The sequence below is a fragment of the Melanotaenia boesemani genome, chromosome 17 (assembly GCF_017639745.1).
Source record: "Melanotaenia boesemani isolate fMelBoe1 chromosome 17, fMelBoe1.pri, whole genome shotgun sequence".
NCBI lineage: Eukaryota > Metazoa > Chordata > Actinopteri > Atheriniformes > Melanotaeniidae > Melanotaenia > Melanotaenia boesemani.
Window position 1 is genome coordinate 31,905,849 of NC_055698.1, and position 22,612 is coordinate 31,928,460.

The window sequence follows — 22,612 nt, forward strand, 5'->3', positions numbered from 1 at the left end:
ACTTATTCCAAGGACTACTTTGCTAATTTGTAGGTCTATTTCACAAATTCTTAGGACTGCTTTACTAATTCCGAGGTCTACTTCACTTATTCCTAGGACTACTTTACAATTTCCTAGGTCTACTTTACTTTTTCCTGGGATTAATTTACTAATTCCTATGACTGCTTTACCAATTCCTAGGTGTACTTCACTAATTCCTAGGTCTGCTTTAGTAATTCCAAGAACTACTTAACAATTTCCTAGGTCGAATTAACTAATTCCTGGGACTACTTTGCTAATTCCTAGGTCTACACTACTAATTCATAGGTCTACTTTACTAATTCTTAGGTCTACATTACTGATTCCTAGGTCTACTTCACTAATTCCTAGTGTGTACTTCACTTATTCCTTGGTCCACTTTACTAATTCCTAGGTCTAATTAACTTATTCCTAGGAATTAGTTTAATAATTCCTAGGTCTACTTAACTTATTCCAAGGACTACTTTACTAATTCCTAGGTCTTTTTTTACTAATTCCTATGACTGCTTTAGTAATTGCTATGACTGCATTAGTAATTCCTAGGTCTACTTTACTAATTTCTAGGTCTACTGTACTAAATCCTAGGTCTACTTTACTTATTCCTGGGACTACTTTACTGATTCCTAGTCTACATCCATGGGGCGGCGTGGCTCAGCAAGGTAGAGCGGTCGTCTCGTAACCTGAGGGTTGCCGGTTCGATCCTCGCCATGTCGAGTTCATGTCGAGGTGTCCTTGGCCAAGACACCGAACACCTAATTGCTCCTGATGGGTCGTGGTTGAGCGCCTTGCATGGCGGCTTCCGCCACCAGTATGTGTGTGTGAATGGGTGAATGTGATGTATAATGTAAAGTGCCTTGGGTATCGTTCCAGGTACAGTAAAGCGCCATATAAATACGGACCATTTACATCACAAATTCCTAGGACTACTTTATTAATTCCTAGATCTACTTCACTCATTCCCTAAGACTACTTCACTAATTACTAGGACTACTTTACTCATCTATAGATGAACTGGGATGCTGGTTTTCGCTGAAAGTAATGTGGTTTTCTTTTAAAAGGAGCAAACTATTTACATTTTTATTTACTCTGACGCAGTAACACATATCGGGATTCTGACACTTCTGTAGTAATCTCACATGTCTCAGCTTTATACATACTGCCCTGGTAGTTGTAAAGATGTACTTTATTTATTTTAGTAATTTCAGACAGGAGGCAGATATAATAGGCCTAGCAAAGAAGAGGTCAAAGTGGAAGGCGATGCAGACATCCAACACTTACAGTGAAAGTGGCGCCCGACGCTTCACCTCTGTTCATCAAGTGAAACTCTGGAGCTCCTCAAAATGGACGGATTTTTCTGAATCATAAACTGGAATTGACGAAAACATAATCCCTGCTGTTTATTTGGCTGTAATTGATTTGTTTATGAAAACAGCCGTTGTTCTCAGAAGGGTTGGAGGCAGCCAAACCGCTGGGCTGCTTCAAGTGGAAATCATTGTTCTATGAATGTAATGAAACCGACGCCTACTGACCGTGTGCACCACCAAAGAAAAGCAAACCTCCCTCCAAACAAAACCCACGGCTACAAAAGCTAACCGAGCCCATGCTACACAACCATCATTCCACTCAGGAGTTTAAAGACAGATGCTCGTCAGAAGTTTTCTAACCATACTTTTAGACACAGTCTAGAGGCATCTCCAAGTCCACTTTTCAGATTGTTTTACAGGCCAAGAACAGTTCAAATAAATTACCAGGGTCACATGTGGAAAGCTGTGTCTTTATCTTCCTGTAGCTCCAACTAATCAGCCCAGAAAACAAGGACAGGTGAAGGGATAGTTCAACGAAAACACAGCTATTTCCATCAGTGGACTTTGATGGATCAGGGAATTTCACAGAGAGACTGGCTGCAGCAGAACGGGCAGCTTTCCAGAGCAGAAGGCCCAGATGTGAAAGTGTTTCTTTCAGTTGGGTTTTTCCTCTGCAAAGGATTTCCTTCACTGAAATAGAGCTGCTTTCAGACATGATGAGGAGAGGCAGAAAGCCACAACACCGCCATCAAAAGCAAAACAGAAACAGCCATTACAACAAATACATATCTATAAATAAATGACTGTAGTGAATATCAAACAAACTTTATGTCTTTACATGACCTTTAGACAAGTCAGCTGATTTAAAAATGACATAAAATGTTGAATTTTCTTTTGAGATAGGATAACATGTCATGGTAACAGACTGAATGAAAACCCAGGGAAGACTAAAGTATGTATTTTAACTCAAATATTATGGATTTCCCATGGTACATATACATGTACATACATATATATATATATATATATATATATATATATATGGGGTAACGCACCAATGAAAACACCATTTCTTTAGGATTTCATTAATTATATTTCATGGTAAAGTGTAATAGAAAGACTGGACAGGAGGCAAATACAATTTCTTTTATGGTTCTATGCAATCTTTTATTAAATCTTTTAAATTATTATAATAAATTTGTACTCAGGTCAAAGTGTATTAGTAAGAAATAATAATAATAGGAACAGTTATCTTTCTTACTAATTTTATCAGATAATTTCCTGGGAATGGAAATGGCACACATCTGGTGTAATGGCCCTAGAACTCGACTCTGTCTTTTACGGAATAAACCATTATAAAATAAAATGATAAAATCAACCATCCCCCATTAAGACAACCAAACACTTATAACAGTTAATGCTGGAGCGGATAACAGGACTGTAAGCAGAAGGTTAACGCTGACATGTTAATAAATAAGATAAAGATGTGCTCTCCTTTCAAAGAGAAGCAGAAGCTTCATGTAGCAGAGGCACCTGTTCTTTCCATATTTAACGTCACCTAGAAGTGTCCAACATTTTTAATGCAATCCTCTTTCTAACTCGGCCATGCATGTGTAGCAAAGGGTTGCATGTTTGAGGTCATTTGAATTTCCAATGCTTTCCACTTGGCACAACATAAGCCCTGCAATAAGTTCGTTAGAGTGGAAAAAAATGTTTCCTTATGAATAACTAACGGCCAACTCACGGGTTTCTGGACTGAGCAGAGGTCAAGAACTTTGTGGAGCTGAGATATGACGGGTAGAGGTCTCCGTTGGCAATACCCGAAGTGTTAGGTCTTTGCCGTGTGACGGTCCATGTTGATGAGTGTGCGCTGGATGATGGTGTCATGTCAAAATTGTGAAAAGTCTTAACTCTGTAGAAGTAGTTGCCAAAGTTCAATTTGTCTTTCCGTGCTGGTCCTCCAAAACACTTTCATTTGACTTTATTTTGGGCCCTTTCCTAGATTAACCAAAGCTGGGGAAAGCCCCTGATGGAAAGGGCAGGATGGCATGCCCAACTATGAGGTTAACGTAAAATGGACAATTCAATCATAAGCCAAGAACATGACAAATAATCCCCTAGTAATCAGCAATAAGCAGGGTTACTTTAACAAAATGGAGGCAAACAGAAGTGAGCAGACCTTCGTACTGACTGCAGAGCAAAGCTCAGATTTAACCAGTCAGTCAGTTCTGGCTGGTTTCTCTGAGCCCCTCAGGCCAGGCTGCGAAACAGCTTTTCCCCACATGTACATGAATAAATGAACTTTTTTTTATTTCGTTTTACATGAAGAGCAACAGGAGATTTTTCCTGAAGTGGTCTCTAATCATTGAAGAGCAGTGTGCAGAAACTACTGACATCTAGTGGTCAAGTTGGAAAAGGCAGCAAACTCATACTATGTTTTATGATAAAATACAAGAAACTTTAAAAGTCACTGGTGACTGACCATTAAAAACGGTAGAAAACTGCAGCATCAGATTTGGAAGCTGGTTGTTTTCCAAATGAAAACAGTTCAAACTGTTGGTGAACTTTGGGCCTAATCTGCCTCTTTGGTCCAAATTCTCTGTTTAATGGGTATCGTGTGACTTTTTCATTTGGGGATCCAACTAAAGTGCAAGATGGCCACAACTCCTTAATCCCCACCCCTCCTAAAAGAAAAAGAAAAAAAAAATGGTCACATAGAGTCAGGTGGTTAAAGGGGAGACCTGGGATCGGGTCCAAAACTGACCGTTAAACTTGGTGAAGTCATGAGCTCTGTAAGCTCTCACTTTGCATTAGGCAGAATTTAAAAATACACTTTCCTCTCTAACAGGCAATAAATTACTGTCCAAACATTAATGCAGCAAGCATGTGAATGAAGGTCAACAAGACCCTAATTTCCCAAATGGACTGAGTGAGTTATCAGAGCCGACATCTCCTGAGCAGCGAGGTGAGACGGAGTTGGGCTCGAATTACAGGCCGCCGTCTGCAGCCTGAGGCCGGGCGGTCATATGTCACCACTGATTGGCTGGAACCAGGAGTGACAACTGAACCGATGCTATCGTGGTTATTACAACTGAGGCAGGAAACAGTTGGGACGGGAAGGTGAGATCAAGCAAAGCTGACATGTGATTACTGTTTCAGATTCCGTGTTTGGGTGCAGGTGACAGCGTTCATGTGGGTCTCAACTGGAAACAGAGATTTTCTTCAGCATGAGTCACGTTGAGGCAAAACAAAAACACTACAACAGGAATATGAAACTGTATGTGCTCTAAAATTTCCTTTCCTCTCTTTTAAACACAATTACAGGATGTGTGCATTAGCATCTGTCAGTGTCACATTACCTCAGCTTGTTGTACTTTATGGCAACAAAATCCAACTCTTTGGGTTTATCTTTTGGTTAATGTGCATGAAGTATCTAGTGTGTTTCACTTTCCTCTATTTCTTTGCTTCACCTGTATGTTACCATGTGAATGGCTTCACACCAGAGAGTAAAGACGTCTCTACTGTATCTGTTTTCCTATCTGTTTATAGAAAGAGCAGCTGTGCAGAAGATCCATGGGGAAGCCACAGCTCATATAGTTAATGAACTGAGAGCTGGTGGCATAGAGGCAGTTTGGATAGAGAGGTGGAAGGATGGAGGAAAGACGGGGTTGTGCTGTGGAAGCCTGGCTTCAGGGTGTTTCCATGGTAGGATTGCCCAGGAATCTGAAGCTGGTGCCAGACGTGGGGAAACCCTCATCAAAAACAAGGGGACACACCCATCTGGAGCTGCGCATGGTCCTAAAGACAGTCGGATTCAGAACCAACAGGACCACAGAATCTCAGCTCTGTCGCCACAAAACAGAATTTAAAATAAAATCAGTTTAGTTGATGAGATTTTCTTTTAAGGGGTGAAAGGGAGATGGGCTGAATTTTATCTTTAAAATTCCTTACATTTTTTCCATTTTTTGTCATCTGATTTTTCTTTTTTTTTTTAATTATTATTTTTGTAAAACTGCCTGTAGAAGCTGCACCTTTTAATCCCAGTCAACATCCAGACATGTTTTCAGGACAGCCTCAGCTGAACAGAAATATAAAAATAGCTCAATAAACAAACTGATCTGTCAATGAATTATATATAAAAGTGTTTTTAATCAAGAAACCTATAAAATATGATGCAAATTTATATTCTCTTGGTCCTTTTCAACTGTCTTAGTTTAACATTGTGTTAATGTTAAACTAACATTTGTTCGGTCTACAACGAACAGGTCCCAGGCTGTTGTGCAGGGGGAGCTGTGCAGCCAATCCTTCCTGCATGGCTCTGTCCTGTGTGGCTTTGGGAGGGAAATGAAGGCTTTAGCCGGTTGAACCCCAGCAGAAATGGCTGACTTTTAACAGGATCTTCAGCACGTTACTCTTTTAACTAAAAAATCACAAAAACACTGATGACTGTTTGGTGTTGATGAACTGAGAGGCTGTTCCAGCTGCAGACATGTACAGCTACCAGGCTGGTGGATCGTTGCGAAGAAAACTTGTCTAAATATTCGGTGAACGTCTGGTGAAGGTTGCAGCCAAAATTTGAAGAATCTTCCAGGGCCTGAAATTCATTTTTCAAAAGGGGGGTGATTCCCCCTCTACATGCTTCACATTGGGGGGATTTATGCACTTTGGGGGACATATTACCGGTGAGCTTAACTACATGTCTTGTGGTGTCCTACTCTCACCTCAGATTAAAGTACAGATTGTTACACACTCCGCAAGAAGCAATAAGTTTGTTCTTGTTTTCGAGCCCACAATAACAAGAAAAAGTTTGTATTGGTCCGCTCATTTCATCCTCTGTGAGAAGCTTCGCCGCGATGGGGCGGGATTGTGTAAAGTGTGGTGTCTGTGTCTTTAAATTCCGAATCTTTTGTTTACATTTACATACTTTCTCACCACCTCGACCAGCTGTTCATTGGAACTATCTGTTCAACCTCGCATAAGGTGAAATGCGGAAGCCACAACTTTCTGCTTCATTCTTTTCAGCGTTAACCACGCCCACCTAAAATGTCAGACCAATCACACTTCTCGGAGCCAAACAACAAGAAGAAAGTTCTGCTCGGCTGGTGTGTTGAGAGCCGTCCCTATTCACATGCGCGAGAGCAAAATGACGTCATTTTCTTCTCGTGGCCTCAAGAAAAAAGTTCTCGTTTTTTGCGGCTAGGCCTGTCCTGATAACAAATTTTCATGTGTGATAAATTTTCTTAGAAATTATTGCGATAAGTGATAATATTAGCGATTATAACCATTTTCAATATAATGACAATGCCATAATAATGCACGTACATCCTTTCAAAGATCAATAAACTTTCATTTCTAAAGAACATTTTACAATAACTGGAAGAAATTTTAAATAAAACAAAAACAATAAGTAGAACGGACTCTCAGTCTCATTAACATTAAATTAACCAAACACAACCAAACACAATAAGTATGACGGATAATAAAGTCTGTGTTCTGTAAACAAAATTGCTCTTCAAAAAACATAATTAAAAAATATTAAACATGGGCTCAGACAGGACTAGAAAAAAAAAATAGAAAAAAAAAACGCTGCTGCGATGTAACGCTGCATCTTTTGTCACACACGCCGGGACACCGCCACAAAAGTAATGCGGCCCACTGGAAATCCTCCCGAACCTCTCGATTAGCCGGCATCTTCATGTGTTTTTCAGCATGAAAATTGGAGGTTTAGTGTGAGAAGCCACGAGTCTCACGGCTGATGTGTGAGAGTTGGTAGCCCTGTAAAGAAATGCGGCGTACCGGTTCGTACAGGTTCACCACGGCCTCGTGCTTCAACATGCTGCTGTCAAGTAAGAGAGATAGTCGAGTGAGATCACTCCGCAAGAAACGAGAGCGTTCAGTCGAGATGCTCCACAGCGAAACCTGTTGTCATACACAGTCTATGGTAAAGTAAGATAGAAAGGGGGAAAAAAAAGAAACGAAAATTATCGCGCTCATTTTTTCTTACCGTGCAGTTAATTGACTCATTGCTTATCGCGACAGGCCTACATTTTTTTTATATACAAATTTTTGACACTGCCTTCATCAAATCAAATCAAACTTTATTTGTAAAGCGCCTTTCATGCATTAGGCAACACAAAGTTCTTTACATGATTAAGAATAAGAATAAAAACACTCAACAAAATCTTTCACAGTCACACACACACACACACGTATACACACGCCAAGCCCACTTTTTCCTATGATTTTTTTATCTTGTATAGTAGATTTTATATAGATACATATTTTGATTGTTTGTCATTCTTATATATTGTGAAACTTTGTAAGATATTGTGAGAACGAGCCAGTCTTTTGAATGGCTCTTTGAAAGGAACGGCTCCTCAAGATCCGGCTCCCTTCAAAGAGCCATAAATCCCATGTCTATGACCTAAGGGGCAAGCTATCATCCCAATTTACCCAACAGAGCTACACACCTGAGACCGGTGACAATTTAAGCTATAAATGCCCAGATGGGCAATTCATTTTCAGCTTTCCAACACCAACACAGAAACAGGAATCACTGCGAGGATCAGAGTTCATAATTACAAAGGCCTCGTTTAGGGACCCGGTAGGTCACCTTCGTCGCCAGTCTGGGACTCTTGTACCTTGAAGTCCACCTCTAACCACTAAGCTGCCAACTTCCCAACAGACATTTGAAGGATGCTCCCCTCTGTGTGGTACAAATAATCATTATAAACACAATGGTGGATTTTCTATTAAATCATAAATTACAAACATTATTTTGTATGCTGTCAATTCTGGCAGCAGGAATCAGCCAAAAAGGTCCAGCATCTCTCCTGAAGAATGTTTATTTTGTCCAGAGAAAAGCTCTTAAAAGGAACTCTATCAGCCACAGGTTTTCATGTTTACTCTGAAGGCATCAGAGTTAAACAAAGAGTTTGTGAAGAGGGCCAAAGGTCAACGTCTCGCCGCGATAAACAACCTCACGTCTCTGTTGTAGCGAGCTGGAGGCAGGCCGCCTCGAATTCCTCCTTTCACAGATGGAACAATGAAAAGGCTTCCCTCTTCTTCTGAATGAGTCACCGCTCTGATAGCATCACATATGTTTACGCCGCTCAGCCAACTGCACCTCACGTTGCTTTGCTAAAGCTAATCAAGGAAATTACTGTTTGTAAACCTCGTATCAACATCTGGGAGCAGTCGCCTCGGCCTCCAAACCAAAGCAGCTTCAAGCAAGAAAAGACAAACAAACACCGAGACATGGCACACACACAGAGACACACATAAAAGTGTTTGCATCCATCACGTGCACAGCCACACACACACACACACACACAACACATGCTGCATTTGTGATCCATTCCTGCACTGAACAGGCAATGGAAACTTCTGCAAATGTAAATCAACTGGGTTAAAAATACAGCGCATTAATGTGCACCACATGTGGCACTCTGGCAGAGTCCAGGATCGTCTGACGGGGAGGAGAGAACAGTCCTGGGGTTTCTCCAGCAGCACAGAGGAAAACACACACACCAAGGCCTCTTCCTTTACCTTGAGCCTTTTCCACAAACACCACTTTGGAGTCGTGCTGGAAGTTGTGTCCATCCAGGAGCATCATCTCCCCTCCGGGGGCGGGACTCGTCTCCAGGCTCTGCTTATCCACCAGCGGCAGCTCTTGGGCCGACCTCTGGGCTGCGGGAGGGAAACCAGAAACCAGCCTCAGCACTCAGCTAATACACACCCACTCCCCATGCAGACCTGAGCATCCAGACCGAGGCTGAATCACAACCTACGCAGCTTCCACAGAGCTGCTCGTGAAGAAGAAAACCTCTGTTTTTTATTCTGAAATCCTCCTCTCTTTGACAGGAAGCCTGCTGGTGTGTTGGGAGATCTTTGGTTCCACAAACTGTATTTTTATTTCAATCAGTATTACTTTCTCTTTTTATATTCCCTACTTTGACCTTTCCTCTCATTCCTCATTCAAAATAATTAAGCTACAAAATACCATTTCTGTTCAGAATAACATGATGTTGATGTCTTGGCCAGGTGTCTGGAAAATACGGAAGTCCATTTCCACAAAAAAGAACGGTTAATATCTGAAAATAATCACTTAAACTTTTTATAACTACCATCTGAAAATGAATTGGGACGTCTCAGTATTAGCATAGCATCTTTTCCCTTCCTGTTAAAAGGGATGTTTTCCTCTCCACTGTCGCCCTGTACAGCTCAGATTTAATCTGCTGGTTTCCTTATTTAGGTCATTATTTTTAATTGGTTTTTCTGAACACAGTTATTATAAACTGGACTAATGTTGATCGTATAATGGATTTGTTGTCATTTAGGTACACTTCTCCATAATAATTCATATAAAAATGCGTGCTTTTTAAAACCTAGTTTGTTAACCTGTTGTTCACAGAATAATTAAACAAAATAAAAAGAAATATGCTCAATTCCCTGAAAGAAATTATAATTAGCATGTATATAAATCATTATTTATTTAATATTAGTAACTATAAAAATATAAGAAGTTGTTATTTTGGGCAAAAATCAAAAAGAAAATAAAATCTGATCATTTCCAAAGTTGAGGTGGAAAATGAACCTGTTAGTCAGAATAGTTTTATTTTTTCAACCTTAAAAATTAGATATCCATTCAAAATACTGACAAAATATTAAAGAATACTAAACTTTTATTGCAAAATAATTAGTTTCTCAAAACTAGTTTGAAAGTTAAAATGCTGAAACAATTAAAAAGCTTCTTAAACTGAGACTAGAATAAGCTAAATAATTATTTATTATTTTTCTAAATGATTGGTGTGAAAATTTGGAAAAGTTTTTATTTCAAAGTTGTTAAAAAATATTGAGTTATGATCTGACACCAAACCTGTATGTTGTATAGTTTCTCATTATATTGGCTTTTATATTGGCAGCAATGTGTTTCCATACAAACAGATTCTGTAAAAAAAATCTGGATTTATTTTGCTTCTTACAAACATCATCTTGTTTCAATTCAAGGCTGGTGCTTTCTGATTTTGATGAGACTCGGATTCTCAGTCTTTTCCACATCTTTCTGCGTCTCCAACACAATCTGAAATCTGGTCAAAAACAGCTGCTTTGTGGCAGTCACTCAGAAACTAACAATGGTTTATTTGAGGGGGTTAAGACCATGGTTTAACTACTGTCTTTCATTTACTTCATAAGACTTAATCTGTATGGCAGCAGCCAGAACCGCACAAAGTGGCCGACATGCCGGAGTTTATCCTGGTCCACTGAAAGGTCAGCTCAAGTGCAGAGCAGAGAATCAATGGAGTTTACTGAGTAAAGGCCAAACATCATTCACACAGAGAAATACTCTTACATCAAAATGAAGCTCACATCACATGAACAACGTTTGGCTTCAATTCGTCTCATCATCATCACCTTTATCAGTCAATGCAGGACATTTTTCTATTTTATTATTAGATAAGCAGCCTCAGTCTTTATCTTCTAAATAAAGTAATATTTATTTTATGGAGGTAAAGGCTTAACTGATTAACTCAGTTCCATAATCTTTCGGTCTTGTGATTTTATTTCAAATGCCACTCCAGGTCACATGGCTTCATCACCGTGTTTGAAGATGTACTTACAGCACTCGATGGGGTTTGAAGCAGCCTGCAAAGACACCGTTCTGCCACCGGTCTGGTTGATATGGACCCTGAAAACCATCCGCACACGCGTGTTCTTCCGACCGATGTCCGTCTCGCCCTTTCTCAGCTCTATGTCAGAGTTGCGCAGCTTCAGAATTCCTGCACAGTCGATTCTGTTTGTGAGGACAAAGGAAGGAGAGTCGGTCAGCGTCTGGCGTTCATGACAGATGTAATCTTACAGTTAATCAGGCTGCAGATTAAAAGGTTCTGCTGCCAAATCAAAAAGTGAGTGTCTCTGGAATCCATCAGTGTGATCCTGAGGGGAGGCTGTGGTCATGTCAGCAGAAGATTAACACCACCAACGGAGCTTTATACCTCAATGCATCTGCTTTATTCTGGCTGCATAGCAACAAACAATCATCAGATCAGGAGTGTTAGTTATGAGACGACTCCTGTCCTGTTATACTAATTTTATCACCCAGAAAAGACTGTAAGAGGTTTTTCCAGCTGTTTTCATCAGACCCTTCTCTGCCTGTATGCAGTCCTCTCATCGTTTTAAACTCTGAGCTTTTCAAATGGTTTCTGGCACTTCCATGGCCGTGCTACTTGATGCTGCATTCCTCAAAGCCTAGTTAATGTCAACTTTTGCACACATCTGAACACTCCCTAACATTCTTCTCTGCAGACACCAGGGTCTGCTCCACTGGTGAAGCAATCAGGTATGGATGCTAAAGACCCCAGCTGTTCAGCTCTTTGCCCACGCATATGCAGAATGAGGCGTCCATTCAGTGCCTGAGAAGAACATTTAGAAAAGAAGAAAATCCCATAAAGACAGGCAGATATTTTCAAATAATTTAAGTAAAAACAAAATTAAATCAAACCTGTAGCAGCTTAACTACCTACATAAGCACCAATTAAAGCCATCTCTGTTACTCAGAATTACAGTTTTAAAACAGTAAATGGAGATTAATGGATGTGATAATCTGACTTAGCTAGCTGCAGTGGCGGAGCTAGACTTTATACATGGGGGCCGAGGGTGGGCAAGACTTTATCAGGGGAATCATACACTAAGAAAGGAAATGATTGTGTTCCTATCTCTCACAACGCTTTGATAACTGTGGTCACATTAGAGAGATGTGACAAATAAAACATCTTTACATTAATAATCTATAGCACTGCTACGTAGCTTCATGCTAACATCAGGTTTATAGAAAATCTCTTCTAGAAATGTGAAGCCACATGTCAATATTTTTAAAGAATGATTAATTAGGAAACTACTTTAAAATTTACTTCAAACTGATGTAGTGATACTGGTGATCCATGCAGGTCTGGAAAGATGAGTCTGTCCTCCTCTTCCAGTAAACTGCCAATCACCTGAAGTGATACCTGGGGTGTCCAGTCAACGGTGGCCAGCACCACTCTGGTCACCCCTCGTGCTCCTCCCCTGGTTAGCTGCTTGCTCAGCTGTACAACAGCTAGGTTTGGGGAGCTACTGCTAGTTCCCACCTAACTTCGCCTTCTAGCTTGTTAGCTTCTCATTTCATCCAAAACAGCTGAAGAGTCAAACAGTTTTCCAATAAAAGTTTAAACTTTCATTGAAACCTTGAGAAAACAAACTCGACAAATAGCCAATTCTTGGAATATGAGGTGTGTGAACATACTGAATCCGTAGGTGTTCTGCAGATTCAAAGAAAATAAAAAAAGCTAATTTTGTTTATGATGCATCTCATAGCACAATATTAAAAACTTATTTATTAGCAGAAAAAGAATTTAACCACCTCATTTTCCACTCTAATTCACCATGAGTAATTATTTCTGGAATATAATAGTGCCTGTATCATGCACCACTTTATTATGCACATGTAAAAATGATTAAAACCCCCACAAACCTCTCACCTTCTCATGGAAAAAACAAAAACAAACAAACAAACAAAAAAAAACAGAAACTATATCCTAAGCTGAGATAGCTTCATATAGGAGCTTCCAGTTTGTGTTACATCCATTAAGACCTAGAAAGTGCTGATGCTAGCAGGATGCTGCAGCTCACACAGAAACCCTTCGTCCCTGTTAGCAGCCCACAGCTTCCACAGAAATCTGATCTCTGATGCTTATAAAATGAGAAAGCCACCATCTGTGTACAGAGGGCACCACTTTCAAAACCCCAGCCCTGACGCAGTCATGCATACTTGCAGACGTTTGGGAAATCGGGAGGGGTTCAGCAGCACAAAGGGAACAAAGTCCGTGTTGAGATTTTAATATGAGGACTGTGAAACACTTTTTTGCAGAGCAGCTGGTGTTTACTCACTACAATGAGTTTTTATAGTGTATTTCTTGTAATAATAAGTACAAAAGATGTGTTTGGTTCACCTTCAAAGAAGGATTAGACGTAGAACCAAGACTTGATGTGAACTTGGATTTTATTCTGTTTCAAATGTTTAGTTTTTCAGAGAAAGTCAGACCGAACATCTACTAGCCGAGTTGGTTTCTCTGTACTCACATGGCCCGCATGTTGTTCTCTGGCAGCAGTGGGATCTCCAGCAGCTTGGTGTTGTTGTGCAGGGCCTCGTGGCTCGGGGTGGACACTGTCTTGCCCGTGATGCGGTGGACCTGGTAGAAAGCGTGGGGCCTCAGTAGCCTGTCGTCAGCTGTGCCAATGAACAGCTGCAGGGTCAGAGGTTCGCTCTCCATGTAGCCGTGGAGCTAAGAAAACAGGTTAGACTTTCAGTGTGATGGTTTTCAATCAAAGTACCCTTAAAAGATCCTGTTATTTTCACCATTTTCATCTTATCTACTAGCAGTGTGATCTGTGTGTTGTACAGTAGCTGAAGCAACCACTTCCAGAGAGATGTAAAAACCACCTACAGCGTGCAGTTTTGTGATTTGTGAGCTCGCTTTGTGACAAGACAAAGGCATTGTTTCAGAAAAGTGTGGTCCAGCTCTACCCAACCAGTATCAAATACAGCTCTTAGAGGTGCCCCAGGGCTGATGTTAATCGGCAAAATGATCCCAGCCTGACAGAGCTGGAGGTAGGACAGATGTGCTCTATCTGGCGGACTCGACCCACAGCTTCTAAACGGGTCCCAGACGTCCGTACATTTTGCTTAACAAACGCCTCCAGCAGGTATGACCTCAGCCACCCAAACTGCAGGCAGGGGGCCCAAACTTGATCTGAGGCTGCATTTTGTCCACACAGACCATAAATTCCAAGTTCTGGAAACGTGGCAGCTACTAGTGGCCAACTAGCAGCGGCTAGAAGCTACAAGTTGCCTGTTCCTTTCTTGGCTATGCGAGTTCACTAACACAACTGATGAGAGTTAGCTGGAGACTAGTGGGGGCTAGCAACAGCTCCCCCAGAATAATGAGGAGCTAGCTAGCAGCTAGCTAATAGCTGCTCCACTGCTTGACTTGGCCAACTACCAGCAGCTAGGAGCTTCTAGTTGCCTGGTTCAGTCTAGGTGGATGCAGGTTAACTTGTACTAACTCAGACTTGACCACTAACCCCCCTAAGCTAACTTTTCCCGGCAGCTTGTGCAGGCTTCTTATTTTATCCAACACAACTATACAGCTTCTCTATACAGCTAAGAAAACGTAAACATGGAGGAATAGAGCAACAGTGAAGTACAGGGTTATTGAATCAATCTGTGGAGGAATTATGACTGATTTAGTGTCTTCTGCCACCATCAGCTGGCTACCTCAAGGTTTCCATTTGTGGTACAATGTTTTAAGAACCGGGGCTGGTTCAACACATGAGTCATGACAAGACTGATCCTAAGAGAGAATTTGGTGTAGACCGTCTGTGGGCGAACTGCAGACGAGGGAAATGTAGATATTTCAGAGTAAGCTGCTATCAGCTCTGAAGTTTGGTACTGTAATCTGCTGTTAACACAGGTGTAAAAATATGTTGGGAAAAGGTGCTGTTGTACAGCATCAAACCAAAGTGTCAGCTTGTGAAAAAGGAGCAGAATACTCGTGCATTTTCCTTTTCTTTAGTCAAACAAACTTGCTTCTGTTTGACTGGCCAGTCTAAGTTTTCCTGTTCTACTCAATTATATCAAATTGAATTATCTCCAATTATCAGGCATGAATTAAAGCATCGTGTAATATCAGAGTCAAATGTTCTGTTTTCTCTTTGTGGACTTCAAATGTTTTCAATGTTATCAATTCCTCTTATTTATAAATTGAGTTTGTATGAGACAAACTGGAAGGCAAAATGCTTTAAATTGAACAATTTGTACACCTCAGCATCCTTCTTAGTGTCAGACGCAGACATTCATCTCCATTTAATTATAAGCCACTCTGCAAAAGAGAGTCAGATGAAACAATCTGTGTGGAAATGTTGAAATGAAGACCACAGCTTTCACTTACATAATGGGAGCACTCGAGGCGAGCAGCGGCCACAATGAGAGTGAAAGGCTCAGACTGAGGAGGCACAACATGTGATTTAGAGGAGGATCCCTGTCAGGGTTAAGAGCCTGTGTATTTGTGTAAGGAAATGGGTTGCTGCCTAGCAATGCTGTTTATTCAGGCAGCAGGAAGGAGGGCGATGAAGAGAAGCCGCCTGCTCACAAGCTAACACTCAAAATCTAATTACTAACAGATTACTGATGATCTGCTTTGGGTTATTATCAGAAACAAAGTCTAGACAAATAGAAATACTCAAATTTGATCACTTCACAAGAAATAATCTAAGCTGCCATTTTTAAAAAGGGAAACATTTCCTGTTAGCTTTTCTTTTTCTTTGATTTAAATCATGTTTTATTAAGAAGCCGCAGCAAACAGTTATGATTTGTTGATGCAATTAAATCAGTGTCATGTAAATCCACCGCTCCTCCACCCTGGCAGCTTGATGCTGGAAATGCAGCCTCCCCCTCCCTCGTTCGCATTATCACCCACAAGAGGAATGCCGAGACTCCAGCTGCGCGAGGCAGGACTCGATCGAGGACGACCCCAGCAGCTTTTACAGCATGCACAAACATGGAGTCTTCCCTTAGTCTGACAGCAGCTTTTGCGTCCTTGTGCAGAAATCTGAATTTTATTTAGTGCCAAAAAGAGACAGGACTTTCAAAAATAATGACATTTAAATCGATAAAACCAAACTCCAGTTGTTGAGCAGAGGGAACACCAGAGTGCAGAATGAACCGTTACTGTGGTGAGCTTAGCCTTCTGCAGGAGTGAGGGTGGGTGTGGTTGAGCCAGCCGGCGGCGATGGCATTGAGAAAGAACAGAAAACAGTTGCTTCAACTGTGTTGATGCTGGATGAGGAGAAAAAGAACAACCCCGCAGACCAGCAGCTTCCAGAATAAACTCAGGGTTTGAGTCAGAGGGGGCGGCGGGACGAGCTGCTGAGGCTTCGTCGGCCGGCAGACGCTGCCGAGCTGCGTGGACCGTGTAATCAGGAAGTCAGGAAGATGGGGCTGCCTGGCTGAGCCTCCCTTCAACATCTCCATCACAGCCTGCCAGAAACGTGTGCGGTTAACTGCTGCCGCCTCCGCAGGACGCGATGATGTCAGCCGTACACTCAGGAACTTTCCTAAACAAAGGGAAGTCTGTGTGGTTGGGGCGGTAGCTGGCAGAAAAAGTCAGGGGGGAGTGAGGGGAGGTTTGGGTTAGGTTTAAGGAGAACACACACTGCTTGCTTCAGCCGAATGGAACCCGGACCCCTGTCATTAAATCATTAGCACCTTCTCAGGGACTAAAACATGAGCCGTGAACAGACGTGAGGCTGAACTCCAGATGTTTTATTCATCAGCTTCAGCCAGATGTTTGACCTTTCAACCCAACATTGTCTAATTTAAGCTGTTACGTCATGCTGGGAAGAAAAAAAACCAAACCTCATAGCCATGTCGCATACATTATGTTCTCTATTCTGTGTTTTTGAGCCTCTGTTTCTACGACGTTGCCATAATCTCATTAGATTTGTGGTTTTTGTTGGGTCCGCCTTAAACAAAGCCTGATCCACTTCCATGGATAGTACGGTTCGCTTGGGGCAGTCCGATGTGAACCAAAGAAGTGAACTCTGGTCCACTTGGAAACCAGGGGTCTTAGTTCTCTTGTAAGTGGATCCTGGTGCAGTTCGCTTGCAGTGTGAAAGCAAATGGACCAATCTAGAGATCCAGAGAGAGGAAGTGATGTAGATCATCATGAGGGGTATCTGGCTGCTTCTGCTGCTGCTCACACTGGACAGCTTCTGGTGAAAACTGGATGTTCTTGGTGAGAGGTCGGTTCGGGGAATATCGCCCCCTAGTGGGCAGCTGTCGTAACTGCGTGACGTCCAGGTGTGAAAGCAAAGCAAACCACCCAAAAGTGTGAAGTTTGTCAGAATTCTCCATCCATTCAGCGACTCCACTGAGCTGTCCTGGTCCCAATACGCTTTTAGTCGTTTTCTTACAGCTTTGTCCAGCGACTAACAGGAAATGCAGTCAAATTAACTGACATGTCCAGCACAGCTTCAGAGGACAAGTTCTGTCATCCACAGAAACATTTCTGTTAACTGCTCCATATATGCCTACATGACTATAAATTAATCATATTTCTTTATTAAAGGGGAAATAGTGTAAAGAAAAATACTTTTCTTGTGAGAGAACAAACTGAGGTGTCAACCAACTTCAAATAAACGTCTACTGCTGGAAAGCCTCTATTAAATGAAGCCACATTTAAATGGAAAATGCATTTGTGAGGTGAGCAGCAAGGTTGAGTGTATGGGTTGCACCCGGGAGCAGGTGCTGCTAATCAGTCTCCTGATTGTCATCATTAGGGGCAGTGTTGTGCCCGAACGAGTTCACTGAACAATGGTTCATGAACTGGTTCATATTCTGGGTGAACGTGAACTGAACGTTCTGTATTTCTGCCTGGTGAACGTTATTGTGAACAGCGTTCTCTGGATTTCCGTGGAGCCTTCCAGGCAAAATCATGGCTAAAACACAACGTAAACAGGCCTTAATATAAAGGTGAAAACATCAAATCTGGCAACACACCACCACAGAGCCGCACCGCGCATGTGTCATCAAATTGCAAGAGATGGAGGGAAAATCCAATGAAGGCAGCAGCACCACCTCTGCCTCAATGAACACTACAGCATCTTCATATGAGAACTTAAGATAATTTTCTGAAAAGGTCAGTGATGATCCAGGAGGGAGAAATCTTTCCTTTTTGTGTAAACTTTTCCCGCCGGGTGTCAAGAAGCAACTCCGGACATCAACAACATCAACAGCAAACCTGAAACGGCCCATCGAATCAAAGCACCTGGCTTGCCTTCCAAGGTACGTGAACTAAATGTCACTACAAACAATCTAAAGACTCTGTAACGGCGGCTAAAGCAGATCCTCTACCCGCTAGAAGTATGACTGGTGTCCAGCAGCAGCAGCTCCGGTATCTTCATCTACAGCCGCAGCTGGAAAACCTTCTGCAGGAAGCTGTCGCAGACCTGCAGCTTTTGAGGAAAGAGGAACCCTCACTTTTCAGAAACTTGACAGATGCAGACATATGGTCTACACGTCTTTCTTTGTTTTGTTTTATACTTATTCCTTTGGGCTGAATGTTGCACTTTTATGACCCAAGTTCTAGAACTTTGCTTTGGATAAACAAGCCAGAAAAAAACACATTCACAAAAAACTGAAAAGTGACTTAATGAAAAGATAAATAATGTTTAGATATTTTGCACTTTGAGGTCCATCCTTTGTTTCCTACCTCAATTAGTTTAATAATTCCTCATTAAAAAAGACCATTCAAGCAAGTTTTCCTCATGTTTTCATACTGTAGGAGTGAAAGCTGCAGCTGCTACGAGCCTGGACTGAATCAGTGGCAACAACAGGAAAATGCCGTCTTCTGTGGGTAACAGCTCACAGCAACATCCTGGGGAAAAGAACTAGGAACTAGTTCATTTTTAGAGCTGTGAACTTATGAACTATGAACTGAACTAGTTCATTTTAAAATGTGTGAACTGAAATTTGAACTAGTTCATGTAGAAATGGAGTCAGCAGCAGAATCAGATGTTTGGCATTAGCCAAAAAGATTTGAAGTTTTCATGACAACAACCCACATACTCAACACTGCTGCTCCTCCCACAGTGGCCTCATTTTAGAGGAAATAAACAAGCTGACCAAAGTTAGAAGATTTATCAAAGAAATAACCAGAAGCTCATTAACCAGCTAGAATCAGACGCTGTACAGACACAGGACACTAATTCTTCCAACTAGATGGAGGAAAAAAGCTAAACAATAATTTTTTTTAACTTACCAAATTCAGAAAACTCTGTATGTGATCAAGGCTGTAATGACACCCAGCCTCCTCACTGTTGAGCCTTTATTCATTCAGAACCTGAGGTAATGCTTGGGGGGGGGGGGGGGGGGGGGGGGGGGGGGGGGGGGTTTATAACAAAAACATCTGCCCATCGTCCACATTTGTCGACCACCAGATCGGCTGTGGTTAAAGCTCATGACTAAGCTTGGCCTTGCTGCATTACTTTGTAACCGTCTACTCTGCACTCCAGAACGCAATGGAAAAGTCTGAGTCACCCTCGTCTGGACAGGAACTGACTGAGTGGACGGCTCCGTCTAATAGCATACCTTTGGTATTCCATTCAGAGATGTGACATCTCTGAATAACGTAACAGGTCATGAAGCACACATGAGCTAAAAAACATGAGTGACGAGGTGGAGAGCAGGCGTGAAAATGAGCCTGATGGCTGCACCATGTGTGGGTTTAAACCTTAAAACTCCATTAGCTCTTAAAATTTACGCTATTTTTTGCTATTTTTGGTGCAGACGTGATGTTTCCAGGACAGCCTCAGCTTTCAGATTCTGGGGCTAAAATGGTGTAAAATGAATGTATGAATAGATTTAGCAGCATAAAGGTCGACCAGAAGAAGAAAGCAGAATTTATTACTAACAGAACTTTGTAGAAATAACACACAGATCAACAGTGACCAAACCTTTTCTCATCTCATCGTTCTCTCAAGTCTTTCAGGAGAAAAAATATTGTTATTGAAACAAACACACAACAGAAACTATTTCCATGTTTCCACTTTTTCCTCATTTCCAGTTATTCCTGCTACTATTTACCTGCTATCCTCACTAAACCAACTCCAGCTCAGCTGCTTTGTGGCGCCACCGTGCATCAGAAACGTCTTCTTGGCTTTATTCCAGCCATAGAGGAGCATTATTTTTCTTCTCTTCACACACACATAGAACTTTCTGCTCACTGGTTGATCTTTGGCTGCTCCTGATTGGACGTTACCGTCAATCTAAGCTCTCTGATTGGTGGAGAGTCTGACAGGAAGTGGCTTCATCATCATGTCCAGGTCTAAATAGAGGTCTCTTAGCAACATAGTAGTGATGGTGATCTTTTTATGATGAAATGTGATAAATAATGCTGTTATCATGGATCATTGTGGATTTACCAGATAAAGTCTCTGAATAAAACTACATTTAGTGGCTGGATTGTAAACCTCCTGGACGGGATAGAAATGCCTGGAAAACTTTGGTTGATCAGCTAAAGACTAGCTATCCATCACATTTACCCCACAGAGCTACACACCACCGCTCCTGAGACACTAGTGATGATTGAAGTGATAAATGATGGGGGGGAGGGGTTGTTTAAAGAACTTTCTTGTGCAGTTCTGTGTTATTTAAAATGTGAAAATAAAGGAGAGAAGGGGAAAAACTGGAGGAGCATTATTGTTTTAGCAGACCTGAACCACCGGGTGTCCTCCTGCCAAAGCCTTCACCGCTCCCCTGCTGCCTTCCGTCTCATAGTGGGCCCGGTGGTGGGACTTGGGCTGTACTTCAATCTGCAGGCTGTATGGACCCGAGCTGGACGGGAGCTGCCAGTCGAGGGCTGGCAGAGACGGGCTGTCGAAGGCCAAACAATATGTCCAACATGTCAGCTTAACACGGAGGGAGGAGGGCTTATTTTAGAGACCCTTATCAAGGTAGAATGTGGAGAATGTGACACATGCGACGAGCCAGAGCTGGTGATGGAGCTCACAAAGTGGGAAAGATTCACCTAAACTGGATTCAAAAGAGAAAGCTTCCTTACCTGACGTACTGCTTCGGCTTGGACCAGGAGTACGGGTGTTGCGGCACATCCAGGAAGCCACTGCAGTAGCTCTCCTTTTTGAGGGTCAGGCGGTTTGCAGGATGCTCGTCCTGACAGAGCTCCCCTGAACCCAGGTCCTCACCTCCGGGCTCCACCTTCAGGCTGACTGTGGGGCTGTGCTCTAGGCTAGTTTTTCGGGCCTTCATAGGAATCCCCTCTCCGAGGTCGGCCACCCCATCCGTAGTCAGAGCATTGATGGCTGCCAGGATGGCGGAGTTGGTGTACTGGTTGGTGTTGGGCAGCCAGCTCTCCTCTGTGATGCTGAGGCGGGGGGAGGTCTGAGGGGACGGTCCAGGAGAGTGGTTGGGTGAGTATGGAAAGTGTTTGTTCGACGCTCCGCCGTTGAAGCTGTACTTCCTCTTCGCTCCACATGGGGAATTGGGCCGGGAGCCGCGCAGGCCCATCCAGGTGTCGTCCGAGATGCTTGTACGAGGGGAGGTGGAGGGGGAGTGACGGGGAGAGCTGCCAGAGGCGCCACCCTCACCTGGAAGGGCGAGCGTGGAGCCCTTGGGGGACACAGAAGGGGACTGCCAGGGGGAGTTCTGAGGCGAGTTGTCATAGTTGTAGGAGAAGCTGGACTCATAGGAAGCGTCGGAGAGGCCGCTGCGGGACGAGACGCTGCTGGCCGGACTCAGGCAGCTGGGGTCACGGTAACCGTCTGCGCTGGGGAGGGTCAGCGTCACGATGGAGTTGACTCGCTTGGCAACAGGAAGGCTGCTCTCCTCCACCTCATCCTCAGGAAACTGACCGTATGCCGTGATCTCGATGCGAGGACTTTCCAGGGTTGGGGCCCCGTTTGGACGGATGTTAGAGGATGAAAAGTAGCCGGGTGCTCTCATGTTGTCCTGGGAGTCAAAGCTGTGGGGCTCTGTGACCGAGGCAGACACAGTGGGGCTGGAGTGGAGGCTGTGGTACTGAGAGGGGAGGCACGGGTTGCCCAGTGGCAGGGTGAGGCTGACGTTTGGCGTATAGCCGTATGCATCTGAAAGACAAAGAGATTGAGTTTGTTACCATGATAATCAAACACACACACACAACGAACAGTTACCCAACCAGATTTAGCTATCACCGTCTCCAAAGACCTGTTTTCTGCCTCCTGTCTGAAGTGACATAACCAAAATAAATTACGTATATCTTCACAACTACCAGGGCCGTAGTATCATCCTGGTCTCTACAGAAAGCGGAGACATGTGAGATTACAACAGAGGTGTCAGAATCAAGATATGTGTTACTGTGTCAGAGTAATTTACCTGGAACACAGTAGAAAATGTAAACGGTTATCTCCTACAAGAAAATCACACTACTTTCAGTGAAAAACAGATAATAGCAGCTCAGTTTACCCAGGAATGAGTAAAGCAGCTTTATGAATGAGTGAAGTAGTTCGGAGTTAGTAAAGTAGTTGTGGGATTAGTAAAGTAGCCCCAGGAAGTAGTGAAGTAGTCCTAGAAATGAGTAAAGTAATCTGAGGAATGTGTACAGTAATACTGGGAATGAGTAAAGTAATATCTGATGAGGAACTGTGCTACAGTAGAAGGTAAAAAGTGAACCCGAGCAGGTTTCCGAGTGTTTAATAGA

At 42.6% G+C, this 22,612-nt stretch overlaps 1 protein-coding gene across 1 annotated transcript in view; it reads right to left on the minus strand.

Annotated features, from left to right (window-relative positions):
- nfatc1 (nuclear factor of activated T cells 1) overlaps positions 1-22,612 on the minus strand; it is a 66,305-nt gene that overhangs the window by 41,867 nt on the left and 1,826 nt on the right. The window contains exons 2-6 of the mRNA XM_042012551.1: positions 20,978-22,019; positions 20,631-20,790; positions 13,440-13,642; positions 10,943-11,115; positions 8,871-9,011 (exon numbers count right to left, since the gene is read on the minus strand). Of these exons, the coding sequence (XP_041868485.1) occupies positions 8,871-9,011; positions 10,943-11,115; positions 13,440-13,642; positions 20,631-20,790; positions 20,978-22,019 (1,719 nt within the window). The remainder of the gene's footprint in view (positions 1-8,870; positions 9,012-10,942; positions 11,116-13,439; positions 13,643-20,630; positions 20,791-20,977; positions 22,020-22,612) is intronic.